Source organism: Enhydra lutris, unplaced genomic scaffold, assembly GCF_002288905.1.
Source record: "Enhydra lutris kenyoni isolate GAN:26980312 unplaced genomic scaffold, ASM228890v2 scaffoldscaffold12, whole genome shotgun sequence".
NCBI lineage: Eukaryota > Metazoa > Chordata > Mammalia > Carnivora > Mustelidae > Enhydra > Enhydra lutris.
In genome coordinates this window covers 37916465-37935613 of record NW_019154096.1, presented here as the reverse complement: position 1 = coordinate 37935613, position 19149 = coordinate 37916465, and the positions used below count along the sequence as shown (strand labels likewise).

General features: G+C 36.0%; 1 protein-coding gene across 4 annotated transcripts in view; it reads left to right on the top strand.

Moving 5' to 3' along the window:
* The window catches only part of LOC111145126 (WAPL cohesin release factor), an 86418-nt gene that overhangs the window by 48216 nt on the left and 19053 nt on the right, over positions 1-19149 (top strand). For all 4 annotated transcript variants that reach the window (XM_022499803.1, XM_022499800.1, XM_022499804.1 and 1 more), the window contains 6 exons: positions 10112-10207; positions 11267-11419; positions 11660-11796; positions 12517-12628; positions 15602-15829; positions 19014-19125. In XM_022499803.1, coding sequence (XP_022355511.1) covers positions 10112-10207; positions 11267-11419; positions 11660-11796; positions 12517-12628; positions 15602-15829; positions 19014-19125 — 838 coding nt within the window. The remainder of the gene's footprint in view (positions 1-10111; positions 10208-11266; positions 11420-11659; positions 11797-12516; positions 12629-15601; positions 15830-19013; positions 19126-19149) is intronic.

Genomic DNA, 19149 nt, shown 5'->3' with positions numbered 1-19149 from the left:
GCTGGGTGGCTCAGTCGTTAAGCGTCTGCCTTCGGCTCAGGTCATGATCCCAGGATTCTGGGATCAAGCCCCGCATCAGGCTCCCGGCTTGGTGGGAAGCCTGCTTCTCCCTCTCTCACTCCCCCTGCTTGTGTTCCCTCTCTCGCTGTGTCTCTCTGTCAAATAAATAAATACAATATTTAAAAAAAAAAAAAAAATCCCAACTAAGTTTTTAAATAGGTAGCTTCTTTTTTTTTGGGCTTAAAATAGTCCTTGTCTGTTTATCTCTGGAGTGATTTCAAGTTGCTGTGTTCTAAGAGTCCAGTTTCCTCTGTGGTGGTGTGCTGTCATCTCTACACTATTAAAGAGTATAGAAGGAATGGGAAGATGAAGTAGTGACCCATCTCTGTAAGGCCAGGACCCACAAGGTGTCCACAGTGCTTCTCTTTATACATCATTGACTAGGACTTAGTCATGTGCCCACACAAGCAGCAAGAGACATTAGAAAATCAGGACAAGCATGTGCCTAGCTATATATTCTTAAAAAGAAGGGGAGAATGAATATTCTGTAGATACAGGTATCAAGATATTTACATCTTCTCTTTTCAGTTGGTCCATTATATACTTAATGGCATTTTTTTTTTTAAAGATTTATTTATTTATTTGTCAGAGAGAGAGAGAGGGAGAGAGAGCAAGCACAGGCAGACAGAATGGCAGGCAGAGGCAGAGGGAGAAGCAGGCTCCCTGATGAGCAAGGAGCCCGATGTGGGACTCGATCCCAGGACGCTGGGATCATGACCTGAGCCGAAGGCAGCTGCTTAACCAACTGAGCCACCCGGGCGTCCCACTTAATGGCATTTTTAGTTGTAAAACCTGATGCCTATTTTAGCTGATATTTTCATCATGGTTCATTCTAGTATTGTATGTATGTGTTTGTTTATTTATTTATTTATTTTAAAGATTTTATTTATTTATTTATTTGACAAACATCACAAGGAGGCAGAGAGGCAGGCAGAGAGAGGAGGAAGCAGGCTCCCTGCCGAGCAGAGAGCCTGATGTGGGGCTCAGTCCCAGGACCCCAGGATCATGACCTGAGCGGAAGGCAGAGGCTTTAGCCCACTGAGCCAGCCAGGTGCCCTGTGTATTTATTTATTTTATTGTGTTCAGTTAGCCAACCTATAATACATCATTAGTTTTTGATGTAGTAATCAACAGTTCACTAGTTGCATATATATTCTAGTATTTTTGATAGTTGAATTGTAGGCTGAGTCATATTAGTTTTCATAAAGTGTCAGGTATTGAATATATGCTTTATTATCTGGATATTTTACAGTTTATACTCAAATTATGTTACTTCAAATTCTTATGTGGCAGTGGCCTGCATCTATAAAATCGTTGCTACCAAAATACTTTGAAGTTATGTTCACAAGCTGAATGGTGGTATGCATTGTTCTTCATGTAGATAGGAATTAACAATTTTTTCATAAAAATAGCAGCCCATTTCTTTAAAAGGTTTATTTGTGGACTTTAACTTAAGAAGGCAGAAAAGATTTTCCTCTCTTTCTCTCTTGTACATGTGGGTTACATTCTCTATGTAGTGCTCTGTATTAATCTATTCTGTATTAACCTATTCTAAATGTCTTGTTTTTAGCAGTACATTCTGGATTTTAGTTTAGGGATGTCTGCATTTTTCCCTTAAATAATTTAGTAGTTTGAATATTTAACAAATTATTAAAAATTTTAAGGGTTTTTTTGTCATAGGGTGGTACAATTTGAGATTATATAATTATGCTTAAAAGAAAGTTCTAAAGAGCTAAAAGTTATCCTAATCTTGGTAAAACTTTCTCCCTCAAACTCCCTCTGCTTCTGCTACCCATCTTTTTTAAAACTCCTTATAACTTTTTAAATCAATAAATTTTTATTTAAGGAATTTTACATGTGATTCCTTCCGCTGCTTATCACCATAGTTCCTCCAAAGTTTGAATCACAATCTTCAAAATAGCCCTTTTAAAAAGAACTTTATTAGTTCAGTCCAGTTGTCACTGTCAGTCCAGAGCTAGTTTGGTTGGGCTTCTTTGATCTGTACTTGAATATGGACATACTTCAAAAATTCTACACCTGTAATCTTTGGGATCCAGTTTCATTAGGGCCCTAAAAGTCAAATTGTACAAGTACACTGATGGCTATTTTGGCAGATGATCTGGAAGTATTATTTCTTAATTCTTTCTAGTACTGAAAAATCTTATTACTTCCACTCTACTCTGTGAGCCCAACAGAAAATGTTACAGGTCTCGTTGTCATCACTGCAATAGCTTGTGTCTCAATGTAGCCACATTAACCGTTTCTTTTTCAGAACTCATTTAGTTGTAGAGCATGCTGATTGAATTACTGGTAAGAGTGCTATTCTCTTCTCATGTTATCCTTGTGTGGGTAATGCTAGATGAATTCTAATCAGCTTACTATATTTATCTCATTTAATTTAGTACATAGTTTTCTTTAAAACTCAGAAGTAAATTTGGTACTGTTAAAAAAAATTCATATGGCTTAAAAGCAGTTATTTCAATTTTTTTTTTTCCCTTTTAGGAGCCAGTTCAGTGAAAGACAGCATAATATTGTCATTTCTTCTTAGCTTTTGGTGAAGCAGTTTTTCTTTCCTTTGTTTTATAATTGTGATTCAGTAAGCCAATCTGTTGAGCATGGACTTGGCATTAAAATTGTAAAAACCCCAATACTATTCATTGTTCTCATAGAAAACTGGGTTCTCTGTCATGGATAAATGCTCCATACGTCTGTTACTGGCATGTTTTAACCTTTAGTTGTAGTAGAGTGTTATACTTGGGGTTTTTCTTGTTTGTCACCCCCCCCCCCCGGAGAATTGAAGAGAATAATATGTTTAAGATTAGAACTGAAATATGCTAAAATAATTCCAGATCTTTTAGAATGTTGTTATAGGGAGCTTTCTTACTTTTTTTGTTCTAAGTACTCTTCTCATTAGATGAGATTAGAGCAAACAGAATCCACAAATATTTTAACACCAGGAAAAATTAAGGAATTTGGTTAATGGGGTGCCTGGGTGACTCAGTCGTTAAGCGCGTGCCTTAGGCTCAGATCACGATCCCAGTGTTCTGGGATCGAGCCCAGCATCCAGGCTCCCTGCTCAGTAGAAAGCCTGCTACTCCCTCTCCCACACCCCCTGCCTGTGTTCCCTCTCTCGCTGTGTTTCTGTCAAATAAATAAAAATCTTAAAAGGAGGGGCACCTGGGTGGCTCAGTGGGTTAAAGCCTTTGCCTTTGGCTCAGGTCATGGTCTCAGGGTCACGGGATCAAGCCCCGCATCAGGCTGTCTGCTCAGCAGGGAGCCTGCTTCCTCCTCTCTCCCTGCCTGCCTCTCTTGACTACTTGTAATCTCTATCAAGTAAATAAATAAAATCTTAAAAAAAAAAACTTAAAAGGAATTTGGTTGATATGATATGTCTCCTTTTTAAGCCAGAATAAAATTAACATTAAAGGTAAGCCTAGTGTAATGGTATAGTCAGAATCACCTGGTTAAAAGTTAGCTAGGTTGCTGAATGATAAGGTTAATTTTCATCTTCCATGAAAAGTTGATTACTCTGTACACAGTCACTTTCACTAGCATGTAGCACAGTATTTTTGTGTACTCTCTATACACAATTAACTTAGGTGCATGTGAATTTGGAATTATTTTTAGAAAGAGCTCAAGAGTCCATTATTGTCATCCTTAGCCACCTGCGCCCCTTGGGTATCTGCTTGCACACCACATCCAGGTGTTATTTTTCATTTTAATCTTTAGATAGTAGGATTTATCTTCATCTCCTCCCCCTCCTTATAATAAACACTGTATTAGCCATGTAGAACTTGAAGTAATAGTCAAGGAAAAGTTCTAATTGAACTGACTTTCTTTTAGATAAGCATTAAAGTGGTAAAACATCAAAACTGTTTAAAATAACAGTATTACTAAATTGCTTTGTAAAACAGAGTAAACAGAAAGTTCATTGAATATGTCCTTCTAACATAAGTTATTTGGTTATTTTGTATACTGTTAGGCTTTAAGGGCTTTTTGAAAAAGAATTTATTGGTAAAAAAACATGGAATCTCCCCCCTTGGGAAATTTCTATGTGTACAGTACACTGTTGTTAACTGTAAGCACAATATTGCACAACCAATCTCTAGAACTTTTTCCTGTTGCATGATTATTTTTTATATGCATTGAATAGCAGCAGCCCCCTATTTGCCCCTTCCCCCAAGCCCCTGGCAACTACCCTGCTGTCTGTTTTTATGAGTGTCTCCTATAAGTGGAATCACGCTGTATTAGTCCTGTGACTAGTTTACTTCATTTAGCATAACATCCTACAGGTTTATCCATGTCGTAGCATGTGATAGGATTTCCTTCTATTTTACGGCAGAATAGTCTATTGCATGGATATATTACATTTTCTTTATCCATTTATCTTTTTTTATGATTTTTTAAAAAGATTTTATGTATTTATTTGAGAAAGAGAGAGCAAATGTATGAGCACAAGCTGGTGGGTGTAGGCAGAGGAAGAAGCAGACTCCTTGTTGTGCAGGGAGCCGGATGTGGGCCTTGATCCCAGGACCCCGAGATCATGACATGAGCTGAAGTCAGATGTTTACCCCACTGTCAGGTGCCCCGGTTTTTTTTGTTTTGTTTTGTTTTTTTTACAGTAATGTCTGCACCTAATGTGGGACTCAAATTTAGAGTCACATGCTTTACCAACAGAGCCAGCCAAGTGCCCCTGTCCATTTGTGGTTTGAATAGTAGGTTATTTCCACCTCTTGGCTGTTGTGAATAATGATACAGTGACCATAAAAATGCAGATATTTCTTCAGGATCCTGATTGATTGATTGATTGATTGATTGGTTTTTTATGAATACCCAGAAGTAGAATTGCTGGCTCATAGGAGTATTCTTTTTTGAGGAGTCTCTCTGCTGTTTTCCGTAATGGCTGCACCATTTAAATTCTTGCCAGCAGTGTAACAAGATTTCCAATTTTTCTATATCTTTCCCAACACTTAATTATTTTCTGTTCTTTTTGATAGTGACTATTCTAATGGGTGTGAGGTGATATTTTATTATGATTTTGACTTGCATTTCACTTTTTTTTTTTTTTAAGATTTTATGTATTTGACAGAGCACAAGTAGGGGGAGCAGCAGGCACAGGGAGAAGCAAGCTCCCCATTGAGCAGAAAGCCCGACGTGGGGCTCGGTCCCAGGAACCTGGGAACATGACCTGAGCCGAAGGCAGATGCTTAACCTCCTGAGCCACCCAGGAACTCCATCCTCCCCCCCCCCCCTTTTTTTTTTTTTTTTTTAAATTCATTTGAGAGAGAGAGCACAAGCTGAGGGGAGAGTCAAAGGGAGAGGAGAAGCAGACTCCCTGCTGAACAGGGTGCCTACTGACCCACCCAGGGGCCCCTTGATTTACATGTCACTTATGATTACTGATGTCAGGCATCTTTTCATATACCTGTGGTTCTTTGTATTTTTTTTTTTTTTTTAAGATTCTATTTATTTATTTGACAGGCAGACATCATAAGTAGGCAGAGAGAGAGAGAGAGGTAGAAGCAGGCGGGAGAGAGAGAGAGAGGTAGAAGCAGGCTCCCTGCTGAGCAGAGAGCCCGATGCAGGGCTCGATCCCAGAACTCTGGGATCATGACCCGAGCCAAAGGGAGAGGCTTTAACTCACTGAGCCAACCAGGCACCCCCTTTGTATGTCTTTTTTGGAAAAATTTCTTTTCAAGTCCTTTGTCTATTTCTTAATCATTTTTTTGTTTTTGTTTTGCTATTGAATTGTAGGTGTTCCTTTTATACTGTGGATAGTGACCCCTTATTAAATATATCATTTGCAAATGTTTCTCCCATTTGTAGGTTGCCTATTTACTTGTTTCCTCTGCTGTGCAAATTTTTTAGCTTGATGTCTGTGTGTGCATTTGCCTCTGCTTTTGGTGTCATATGCAAGAAGTCATTGTTAAGACTACTGTTAATGTAACTTTTCTCCCATTTTTTTTCAAGGTTTTTCACAGTTTCAGGTCTTTTATGTTTAAATCCTTAAACCATTTTGAGTTGATTTTTGTTTTATTGTGGTGCCGGGAAAACCAGGTTTCACATGCAGACGAATACAGCTGGACAATTAGATCCGTTGGGAAGTATGGCCGTTTTAACAATATTAAGTCTTATAATCCATGAACAAGATGTCTTCCCATTTTTTTTTTTTTCCACCTTTTAATTTTTTTCAACTTTGTTTTGTACCTGTCAGGGTACAATCTTTTGTTTCCTTAGTTAAGTTTATTGTTAAGGTTTCTTTCTTGTTTTGCTTTTGATGCTATTGTAAATGGGATTTTCTTCATTTCCTTTTTGGATTCTTTGTTAGTTGTATAGAAATGCAATTGATTTTTGTATCCTACAACTTTAGTAACTATATTCTAATGGGGTTTTTTGGTGGAATCGAGTTTTCTGTATACATGATCATATCATCTGTGGACTGATAGAATTTTACTTCTTTTCCAATTTGAATACCTTTTATTTCTTGCCTAGCTGCTTTTGTTGATATGTCTAGTACTATGTTAAATAAAAGTGGTGAGAGTGGCCATCATTGCCTTATTTCTGATCTTAAAGAAAAAGCTTTCAGTTTTTCATTGTTGAGTATATTAGGTCTGGCTTAATATATGACCTTTATTACGTTTAGGTAATTTCCTTGTATTCCTAGTTTGTTATTTTTATTATGAAAGGGTGTTAAATTTTTTTCAAATCCTTTTTTTAAATCCAGTTGTCATGATGGACAGAATTTTGTCCGCTCTGTTAATGTGATGTATCACATGGGTTGATTTTCATGTTAAATTATCCTTGCATCCCAGTGATAAATCCAGCTTGGTTATGGTGTATAATCCTTTCATTGTGTTATTGAATTCAGTTTTCTAGTATTTTCTTGAGGATTTTTTCCATCTATACTCATCAATGATAATATTTTTTGGGCAAAGACTTTTGAAATGAGTGAGAACAATGTATCCCTGTCTGATTTTTATAATAATAATACTTGCTAACAGCTTGTTTTTATGTCAGTTATTTGTTTATTGCAGTAGACCACATACTCTAGTTTTCTTGTGAAGGTGCTAGACTGAGAATTACACATCATTATGTAACTATTAGTGGTAGTATTACCCATAATAGTTAATACTTATAGAGCACATACTCTTTCAGGCACTCTTCTAAGCGTTTTACATATATTCATTTAATTCTCACAATAATCCTTTGTAGTACTATTATTAAGCGCATTTTACAGATGAGTAAAATGTTGAGTAACAAGAATAGAACTCAGGGTTTATCTGGATTTTAATACAGACCATCCGGTTTCTAAATCTGCTTTGTTAGGTATATTGCCATTCACAGTTAACTGGAAGGCGGTCTATTTAATTTAGACTCGACTTGCTCTGGCATTTTGTTACCTGTGGAATCAGATAAACTTCTTATTATCTAAGATTATTATGGGACATCAATTTTGTATGTGTGTGTTTGTGTGTGTCCCCCCGCAATCAATGTTTTTTAATTTTAATTTAATTTTATTTTTTTAAGGTTTTTATTTATGTGAGAGAGAAAACGAATGGGGAAGTGTGGGGGAGGGAAAGGCAGAAGCAGACTCCCCGATGAGTAGGGAGCCTTAGGACTCATTCCCAGGACCCTGAGGTCATGACCTGAGCTGAAGACAAATGCTTAACCAACTGAGGCACCCAGGGGCGCTGTATCAGTGCTTTTTATTTTTGTTTATTTTTTATTCTTTTTAAAGATTTTATTTATTTGACAGCACAGTTGGCAGAAAGGCAGGCAGAGAGAGAAGGGGAAGCAGGCTCCCTGCTGAGTAGAGAGCGGAGGGGCTGGATCCCAGGATCCTGAGATCATGACCTGAGCTGAAGGTAGAGGCTTAACCCATTGAGCCACCAAGGCGCCCCATATCAGTGCTTTTTAAAAAGAAGTAAAGCACTTGAGCTTTGAGGCACCTGTTCTTTTCAAATGTCCTTGATCTTCCTGGGCTCATGAGTGTGCTTTGACTATTAAAAGTTGCTTAAGTGAGGTATCTAATAGCTAGCAGTCATAGGGATTATATAGCTGATGTTTGAGAGAAAAACAGTAAGGAATAGGGAGCTAGGTTTTAAAATTTATGCTGAGTCTAGTCTGTGTGGCTGTGCCTTAAGAGGCTTGATCAAGTCATTGCCTGGTGTATAAATTGCTTTAGATTACCAGTGTCTCCTCACTTTATGCAAACCTGGTATATAAGAATAATGGGTTTATATACATAATACAAGTGAGAGACTTTATGCTTCTACTTTCACAGTAGTATTTCTTTTAGTGTTAAGATTTTTCTAACATATTTAATATACAAATCCATTTAAGCTTTATCTTTTAATTTTTATTTTTTAAAGATTTTATTTATTTATTTGACAGACAGAGATCACAAGTAGGCAGAGAGGAGGAAGCAGGCTCCCCGCTGAGCAGAGAGCCCGATGTAGGTCCTGGGATCATGACCTGAGCTGAAGGCAGAGGCTTTAACCCACTGAGCCACCCAGGCGCCCCTAAGCTTTATCTTTTAATAAACCAGTTCTTGTAGGGCTTAGACTGTCACAACATGGTTATTTTAAAGGTAACATTTGAAAAAAGATAACTTTGATGTTTAATTCCAGTTAGGTGAGTTCACTCTGGCTAGTAAGGGAAGATGGTTACTTTATGGATGTAGACTTTTGGCTTGTCTTGAAGTATGTTTCCCCACTTGTACTCTTACTTTTTGCATATAGTACTGAAAGTGTGTCATTTATTATACTCTTATAAACAGAAAATCTCTAAGGCGATCAAATCATTTATATGAAGCTTAAAGGACAAAATTTAACATGACTTTTGTAAAGGATGGAAAAATGGTTTCAGTCTCCTTTTGAAAGTGAGGTTTTTGGGGCACCTGGGTGGCTCAGTGGGTTAAGCCGCTGCCTTCGGCTCAGGTCATGATCCCAGGTCCTGGGTTCAAGCCCCGCATCGGGCTTTCTGCTCAGCAGGGAGTCTGCTTCCTCCTCTCTCTCTGCCTGCCTCTCTGCCTGCTTGTGATTTCTCTCTGTCAAATAAATAAATAAAATCTTTAAAAAAAAAAAAGGAAGTGAGGTTTTTGTGCTTTTTATAGAGATTTAATTCTTGGATTTGATTATAGGGGCTTATGGGTCTTTATTCTCAATTTTAATATCAGAGTGTTAAAATAGTTTTTAAGTTATCTCTCCATACACCTTTTTATTATTTTTTAAAATATATATTTATTTATTTATTAGAATGAGTGGGGAGGAGAGGGAGAAGCTGAGGGAGAGCAGGGAGCCTAATATGGGACTCCATCCCAGGACTCTGGGATCAAGACCTGAACTGAGGTCTTGATCTTAACTGTCTTGAGTTAAATTACTTAGTTATGCTTAACTGACTGAGCCACCCAGGCGCCCAAAACTGAAAATTATTTTCATTAAATTTATATTAAATTAAACGTTTTGTCAGCACACTGACCTGAACTGAGGTGGAGCAGTTTACATCTTCATCCCACTTCATGTGAATAAGAATACATTTTGCTGCAGAAATAATATATGTAATTAAATAGTACTGCTTTAGATTCCCCTGTGTTATGTAATATATGGTCTGTATTCCATAACTACTTTTTTAAAACTTTGAAAACTTCTTAGTAATGGTAATCCTCTGGCCCCAAAAGTTTCTCTTAAAAATATTTATGGACCTTTATACTTTCCATAAGCTGCCTTATTTTCATGGTTGGAAGACTATGCAGCATGAATCAGTAGTATTAGGAATAAAATATATGTTGAATGAACTATAGTGATTAGTAAGTTAGTACAGATTGGTAATAGTTGCCCACAGCACTAATTGTTGATTTTGTGGCTGAATACCACAGTGACTTCCATAGGCATGGGAGCACAGTGGGAATACAAGCCAGGTATTGTCTATCCTGCTCTCTCTAGGATACATGTTTATGTTTTTAAGTTATTCTTTGTGATTTTTATTAAATGTGACACTCTTTTAAGGATGCAAAATAAGAAAACAGTTGATCTTTTTCTTATTTCTTTAGTCTCCTACAAAAGCTGTATATAATGCCAGACATTGGAACCATCCAGACTCAGAAGAGCTACCAGGGCCACCAGTAGTAAAACCTCAGAGTGCCACAGTAAGTGAACTGTACTTTTTAACTTCGTTTTTGGTTAGGCTGTTGCTATCTTTATTCACAATTTGAAAATCTTTGGGTCTTCCTCACTAAAATTGAGCAGCTTCAGTTTAATTCTTTGGAAAAGTGAGGATTGTAGATAGGATAATTGGAATTCTGGTGCTACTAGTTTATAGATAAAAGCCTTAAAAAATACTGGATCATTTTACTCCTGACCATATCTTACGGAATTACTATATTTAGTGTTTTATGGGTAAATTATTCCATATTTGAAGTTTATATTAGCTATTAAGAGCTATCTTATAAATTATATCCTACATAGATCTTAGAGTAGCAAAGTGGTTAGTTTGAAATTACTTTGAGTAATTAATTTCAGAGAACTTTTTCCTGCATTTCAGTAATAACTTTCAGTTCAAAACACATTTGAAAAAGATGCTTATCAAATTATTTTCTTCAGAGTAACTGGGAGGACCATGGATTAATACTTGAAGTTAATGGTAACACCTCAGTCATCTGGAGCTGTCAAGTAATGAATTCTTTATAACAACAAAAAAATTAGGGATAGAGATCTTTCTAAGATACTATAATTATAGTTCCCTGTGTTCTTAAAGTTGAATATATTAAACTCCATTTACTAGTATAAGATCATTATTGTGTATATTAATAATTATATATCAAGCTTTTATTATGGCTATCCAAATTACAGATTCTCTGCTTTAAAAGTTCTCTTGTCTATCTGTTGTGATTTTCTTGTCCTGTTCCTAACTTTTTATCAATGCTATTTATGTGTGTAATTGTGGTTCTTTATTCCTTCTCGTGGTCTTGGAGACAAAAAACAAACTATGTATGAAATGTGAGGTTTAAAAAGACCAGAAGGAATTCCCGAGTGGTTCTTTTGTGAGTCTTACCTAGTAGTGCATAGAATTTTAAAGTAGCCCTTATACCATTTCAGAGGCCTCTCCCTGCCCCTTTTTTTTTTTAAAGCCAAATTTTTTAGGTAAATGAGCTGTTACTATTTTTATATATTTATTTAGAACAGTAATTTAATACCTTTATTAATAGGTGAGGCTGTCTTCAAAGGAACCAAATCAAAAAGATGATGGAGTTTTTAAGGCTCCTGCACCACCACCCAAAGTGATAAAAACTGTGACAATACCTACTCAGCCCTACCAAGATATAGTTACTGCACTGAAATGCAGAAAAGAAGACAAAGAAGTAAGCAGCCATATAGTTTTTACTGCACGTGGATAGATTTTTGCATGTAATATTTAGTCTTTTAATGTCTTGAACAGATATCCACGAACTTATCTTTCCTAGTACTGTCTAATGTTTTTAAAACTTTTCTTTTAGTTGCCATATAATGAACTGTTTTATACACTTCAGTACTGCAAGCCCGTAGATTTAAATATACTAGTTCATGGTTACAAAAGAAGTGGACTTATTTTTTCTTGGCAGTTGTATACTGTTGTTCAGCATGTGAAGCACTTCAATGATGTGGTGGAATTTGGTGAAAATCAAGAGTTCACTGATGATATTGAATACCTGTTAAGTGGCTTAAAGAGCACTCAGCCTCTAAACACACGTTGCCTTAGGTGAGACCTTATTTTTATGTGTGATAAATGTATGCATCCTCTATCTTACTGAAATCTTCCGGCCAGATAGAGCCAAACATTTTGTTACCATGGTTTTGTTATCATAACTGTAGTTTATAGCCGGTGGAAATAAGTTACAATGTGGTTGATTTCTTTTAAGGGACTTGATTCTACATGGACAAAGGAAAGTTGGATGATTGTAGCTCGTTAGCATAGTATGGATTTCACTTTACAGATGAAAAGAAGTGTTATACTAACAAATCTTTTAAGTTCTTTTTCAGCCCCAAATTTCAGACAAGTGATAAATATGTTTGATTTAAGCATGTTTTGATTTGTATCATCTTTTGCATACTATAGTGGATTGAATTATCTTAATTTGATTGAATTATCCAGTCAGTTAGAATATATCCGGTCAAATGTTATCTGTAGTCTTCATGTATCAGAAGCATTATGAAAGGTAGCTGAGACTTTCTGCTTTTAATCGCAGTAGTGGTATAAAGACTACATCAAAGATGATTATGTGTTTTTTATATTTATACTAATCACTGTGCATCAACAGATTTTTAATAATTCAGTTTGTGCATGTTTTATATTGTGTTCCATATGGGCAGTGGGTTGACACTCCCGCACCCTTCCCCATTTGCTTGTTTTGATATTGCATAAACAAAAAACTAATGCACTATTTTCAGTCCCCCCCTAATCTAGTCTATTTTCTCCTAGTGTTATTAGCTTGGCTACTAAATGTGCCATGCCCAGTTTTCGAATGCACCTGAGAGCACATGGAATGGTAGCAATGGTCTTTAAAACCTTGGATGATTCCCAGCACCATCAGGTATTCTTAAGTTTCTGGGATTAGGAAGCATTATTTAAAATTTATAGTGTATTTGGGGGGTGCCTGGGTGGCTCAGTAGGTTAAGTGCCTGACTCTTGATTTCAGCTTGGATCATTATCTTAGGGTCGTGGGATGGAGCCCTGCATGGGGCTTGCATTCAGCAGGAGTCTGCTTGCATTTCTCTATCCTCCCCCCATATTTAAATATGCTAGTTCATGGCTTCAAAAGAAGTGGACTTCTTTTTTTAAAAAATTGTGTATTTGGCTATTGATATTCATATGTGAATATTTCCTAATTATGGGTTGTTTTATTTGCTAAATATGTAGAGGTTAATGCCAGAAGTTTTTTATTCAAGGTTATTTTCTCATGACACTTATTTGTCTTAATATTATTTTCAATTTATACCATTAAAACATCAGTTACCGCACCTAACATACCATACTATACTGGATATTTAATTCTGTGAACATTGAGTTCCTCAAACTATAAAGTGCTGAAAAAAATCTTTTAGGGGCATCTGGGTGCTCAGTTGGTTAAGTATAAATGACTCTGGATTTCAGTTCAGGTCTTGAGTTCAGGGTTGTGAGTTCAAGCCGCACATTGAGCTCCATGCTGGACATGGAGCCTACTTTAAAAAAAGAAAAAAAAAACAAAAAAACCCTTTTTACTCTTTGATATTAATAGCATGAAAAAATAGTTTGAAATTAAGATTTTAAAAAACTTTTTGTTTGGATGTTGAATCTAGTTCTAGCCCATTGTGAAAAGAAACAAAATTCTCATTTTCATTATGACTTTGACCCTAATCTCTTAAAAATCAAGTATCTGTAATGAAAGTCAGGTTTAACATTTTTGATGTTGGGGAAAAAAATCATTACTGGGGCACCTGGGTGACTTAGTCATTAAGCGTCTGCCTTTGGCTCAAGTCATGGTCCCAGGTTCCTGGGATTGAGCCCTGCATTGGGCTCCCTGCTCAGTGGGAAGCGTGCTTCTCCCAATCCTACTCCCTCTGCTTGTGTTCCCTCTCTTGTTATGTCTTTCTCTGTCAAATAAATAAAATCTTAAAAAGAATGAGTACTAACCATTATCAATAGTGGTATTTTCAGACAACTTTATTATATTTTTGTTTAAGGAAATTATGTTCCAAATGCAGATTAGGTGACACAGTCTAATACTGAATCTTCTTCTTCTAATTCTTTTTTTTTTTTTTTAAACTTATTTGAGAGAGAGGAAGAGTACGAGTAGGGTGAGGGGCAGTGGGAGAAGCAGACTCCCCACCCAGCAGGAAGCCCGATGTGGGGCTCGATCCCAAGACTCTGGGATCATGACCCGAGCCAAAAGCAGATGCTTAACCAAATTAGCCACCCAGGCATCCCTAATATTGAATCTTCTGAAACTGAAAGCAGTGTACTTAACCCTGAGTGAGGATAATTCCATTGCCAAGTTGTATCAGTTACAGAACAATGAGGGGGGAGAGAAGAGACTTAAGAATTAATTTGCTTTATTACAGTTAGGAAAGGGCCAAGGCATTAGTGTGTGCTATTGGGGGCAGTAGATCTCGTAAGGATCTGTACTATGACATCATGATTTCCAAAAATAATTTGCTTTGTAAGCATTTAACTAGTCACCTAGACTGAAATTTTTCCATGTTGGGGGATTCAGAGTTTAAATCTTTAGGGGCACCTGGGTGGTGCACTCACTTAAGCATCCAACTCTTGGTGTTTGCTCTGCACTCAGCGTGGAGTCAGCTTGAGATTCTTTCTCCCTTTCCACCTCCTGCTTGTTCTCGCTCGCTCTCTCTCTCTCAGATAAATCTTTAAAAAAAAAAATCTTTAGATATTTATATTTCTGTGCATTGAAATAAGTGTTAAGTACAAGATATTCCAAATGTTGGATTATCCCAACATAGACCATTTTGTTATGTAATGCTCACCTAAAATCTATCACCTCAGTACCCTGGATTTTTGTACTATAAGCAGAGTATGCTAACTATCTTACCCAAATGATTTTTTTTTTAAGATTTTATTTATTTGAGGGGCGCCTGGGTGGCTCAGTGGGTTAAGCCGCTGCCTTCAGCTCAGGTCATGATCTCAGAGTCCTGGGATCGAGCCCCGCATCGGGCTCTCTGCTCGGCAGAGAGCCTGCTTCCTCCTCTCTCTGCCTGCCTCTCTCCCTACTTGTGATCTCTCTGTCAAATAAATAAATAAAATCTTAAAAAAAAAAAAAAAAAAGATTTTATTTATTTGAGAGAGAGATCACGAGCAGGGATGAGGAAGGGTAGAGGAAGAAGCAGACTTCCCACTGAGCAGGGAGCCCAGTGTGGGGCTCCATCCCAGGACCCTGAGATCATGACCTAAGCTGAAGGCAGACACTTAACCAACTGAACCATTCAGGTGCCCCCTATCTAAATGATTTTAAGAGCACATTATATTAATGGTTTTTAAAAAAATTGGTTCAATCAGACCTGATGAATTTATTTTAAAGAAATGAATCTAAATATGTTTATTTGAGCATCCCAGCTTTGTATTTCTGACACAAACTCAACTGTTTATTTTATTGAAAAAAAAAATAGCTGTGTCTGATGCTGATTTTAAGATACATATTACTGATTTAGAATTGAAATTCAACTTTATCAATTATAAAGAATAAAGTGAAATATAGTAAATACGGTTTCGTGTGTGCGTGTGTATGCATAGCTAGGAAAAAAATGTTCTTTAAACTCTTATTACAGAATGGCTAAAGAAATAGGTAATTCCACTCACATTCTTCTAGTTTGCAGCATTGTTATGGGGAACATCTCTAGAAAGGAAAATTTTAAGTAACAGAGCTTTATTTAATGGATATTTTCCTATAGTATTCAAAGGGGGGCGATTTTCACTGAATGAAACATGTTCAAGGCTTCCAACATATGAACAAATGTCAGAACAGTCATATAACTGAAATTGTCACATTAACTTTTATTTTTGTCTTTTGAAGAATCTGTCCCTTTGTACAGCTGCCCTCATGTACATACTGAGTAGAGATCGTTTGAACATGGATCTTGATAGAGCTAGCCTAGATCTCATGATTCGACTTCTAGAACTGGAACAAGATGCTTCTTCAGCTAAGCTATTGAATGAAAAGGACATGAACAAAATCAAAGAAAAAATTCGAAGGCTCTGTGAAACTGTACACAACAAGCATCTTGATCTAGAAAATATAACGGTGGGTTTCTTCTTTCTACTGTAAAATGAAAATTACTTTGAGAAAGTTTTACATTAGTCACAGCAGGTGTGTGACTTTGGAGAAATCATTTAACCTCTTGGTCAACAATTGGGCAAGTTCTTCTAAGGTTCAGCTCTGAGGATAATTCTGTTCCGTGTCTGAAATTCCTAGATGAGTCCATCTATATTTCGATTTTTTGCCAAATTTTCTACTGCATTTTGTCTATCCTTTTTTCTTGGGTGGGTGGGTGGGTGTGTGTGTGTGTGTGTGTGTGTGTGTGTGTAGGAGTCAGGAATAAAGATTCAGATGATTTGTGAGGGCCATTTAAGTGAGTATTCACTTAACTCCAGAGTATCTCAAGGTGTCTGATTAACTCTTCAAGGGCCCAAGACTCAGAAGGAAGTTTCCTAGGCACCTGCCTTTCTGGAGCAATGGCTATCGTAATATGGGAGTCATGGCCAGTAGTAACTCTTAGGTTCAGCACAACTCCTGAAATTTAAGATGACTGTGTTGTTTCTGGTTGATTCCAGTTTTCCTTTCCTCTGGCTTTTTTTACTTATAGAATCAATAATATCCCCACAGGTTACTAGACCAAAGAAGACAATTGGTCTTGTCATTTTGAAAAAATAAAATTATTTGTTTATATATAACCTGACTTTCAGATATTTCCAGTATCAAAACTGTATAAACATTGTTTTTTCTACTGCCTACTAAACTGAAAACTGCAGCATTTACCTCAAAAATTACAGAATGCTTTGTGCTCGCCAACTATGACTTAGGGGTATTGCTCTGTTTAATTAAGGTAGAATAAGATATTTGTGTAAAGTGGGGCTTGAGGGGAAAGCAGGTTAACATTAAAAGGCAAGATGCAGAATTGAATGTATTCAGTACATTAAAGTTGGAAAAATAGCTGCTAGGCTCAGATGGTGGATAGATGGTCAGATTGTACCTCACCAGACTATTTGTATACTATGTTTAAAGTATATTTATAATTAAAATATATTTGTAATTAAAATATATTTGTAAATATATATTTTGTAATTTATTTTCTTTTAACATTTTTACAGCATATACAGATTTTTTAATGATACAAAAGAATAAATTTGAGATAATTTTTATTTGCTGCATCATTAAATAAGTATACCTTTTTTGCAGGGGGCTTCCTATGTTGTTCAACATTTATAGATTCTTTCCATGCATTTGCTGTTAAATATATATACTTGTCCATTGAATTTTCTCTGTGGTTTGATAAATTTATTAGGATGGTAAATAACAGTATAGTAACTTTCTTATATCATGTTAAGTCATTTACTTACATGATTAAAACCAGAACACAGTTGCTAATTTTAGGATGCCTCTTTTCCTTCCAACTTCAGCTAGTCTTGAATATTTTGTTTTAAATCTTAGAGTAGACATTGTTTTGTACAGTGATTGTCCCTCTGCACATCAGTTTTGGATTTTTATTAATTACTTCTTCCTTGAAATACATTGTTATTCCTGATGTGCCATGGGAAGCTAATTTAAAATATTATAGTGTTTTCATATATAATTCATATGACTGAGAGTTAACAATTGCTCATTAGTATTCTGATTAATGATTTGTGCTTCAACTCTTTGAGAACTATTCCAGTTTTCATATATAATGTTTGAATTGTAGGCTATTTTTAATTGCTAGCTTATGAGTAGGCTTTATGAATATAGCCTAAAACATCGGACAGCCCTTTTTATGCTGACAGAAGACAAATTAAAATCCCTTTTTAGCATACAAACTTAAAGATTTTTTGCTATATTAATTTCAAATTACTGTCCCCTTTCTTCTTTAACGAAGAAAGCCTCCTTAGGCTTCAGTTTTATTACTACAGTGAGTCTTGAGCTAATATACTTGAATTGATCTTATTAAATTACTTTTTCAGGGATTTAGAATAAGAATTGGGCAAAATGGAATCTTTCTGTAGTGATGATTTCTAGTTCTTTGTCACCTTGTACATCAACTTTTTTTTTTTTTTTTTGTAAGGAATAGACTAACATAGTCTAGATCTCTTCTAAATCTATAATACTAAGATTTTTGCTGGTAAGCTCTTTTTTTTTTTTTTTTTTCACTTCTTAGTATCTATCTTCAGTTCTAGATAGGCCAGGAGGACTTAATGTAAACTTGTATCTTTGAAAGGAAAGAAGCTTTGGAAAGAAAACAAGGTCTTATCAGCCTTCTAATTTCGTTATGCTGATATTCCTTATTGCAGCAGGAACCAGACTATTCTTTGTTGGGGGGTGTCCCATGCTTTTAAAAGGAAACACAGTAAGAGAGAAAAATAATGATTAAAGGCAAATCAAGAGAAAGAAAAACTCTAGTCCAGTTGTAACTTTGACCTTTACTGCTCTGTGCTGCTTCTAGTGGTGGTCCCCTCAATCATTATTTATATATAATTTTGTCATGATAACCACATGATGGGTATCCAAGTTGCCAACCCTGCATATAAAGTTTAAGACTGGTGAATCTGAAACCCTGAAAGTAACAGGATTTTTATTCAGAATAGGTAAGGAAATATATGGAATAATAAGAAGAAAAACAAGGAGCTTTGCAAGGAAAGTAAAGAATAATGGACGGGGGACTCACTTTTGGAGGAATACAGTTAGCTTATAAATACGTGGGAAAAAATGTACAAGTTTCCTGTAGTTTGAAAAATTCAAACCAAAGCAATAAGATATCTTTTTTTTAACCCTTTGGCAAAAATGTAAAGTGATAACTAGTGCTTTTAAGGTTTCAGGGCCACTGGTATATACACACTTTGCTCCTGTAATTAAGTGTTACAGCCTTCGTGGTGAGTTAATCTCATATAGTGATTTATAGTTCATATATATGCACTTTGATTTAGCAGTCCTATCTGTGCCTCCATACCAAAGAAATAACAGTACCACCATTTATTTTATTGAATTGACAAATGGTAGACTACATTTAATAAGGATTTTCTCTGTGAAAACAAGCTGGTGGTTAAAAGTATTTAACTTAAAGACTATTTTGATAGACATTAGTTCAGTTTTACTTATAAAAGCACCTACTGTATTATAAAGAATACTCTGGGCTGGTAGCATGCAGTGAACTTTTCCAAAAAACAGTCTCTTAGAAGTGTTGCCTCAAGATTATTGTTAAGAGTCAGTATTTATTAATGATGCCTCTTATTTTTAGACTGGGCATTTAGCTATGGAGACCTTGCTGTCCCTTACTTCTAAACGAGCAGGAGATTGGTTTAAAGAAGAACTCCGGCTTTTGGGTGGTCTGGATCATATTGTAGATAAAGGTATGACATAAACACATATAATAT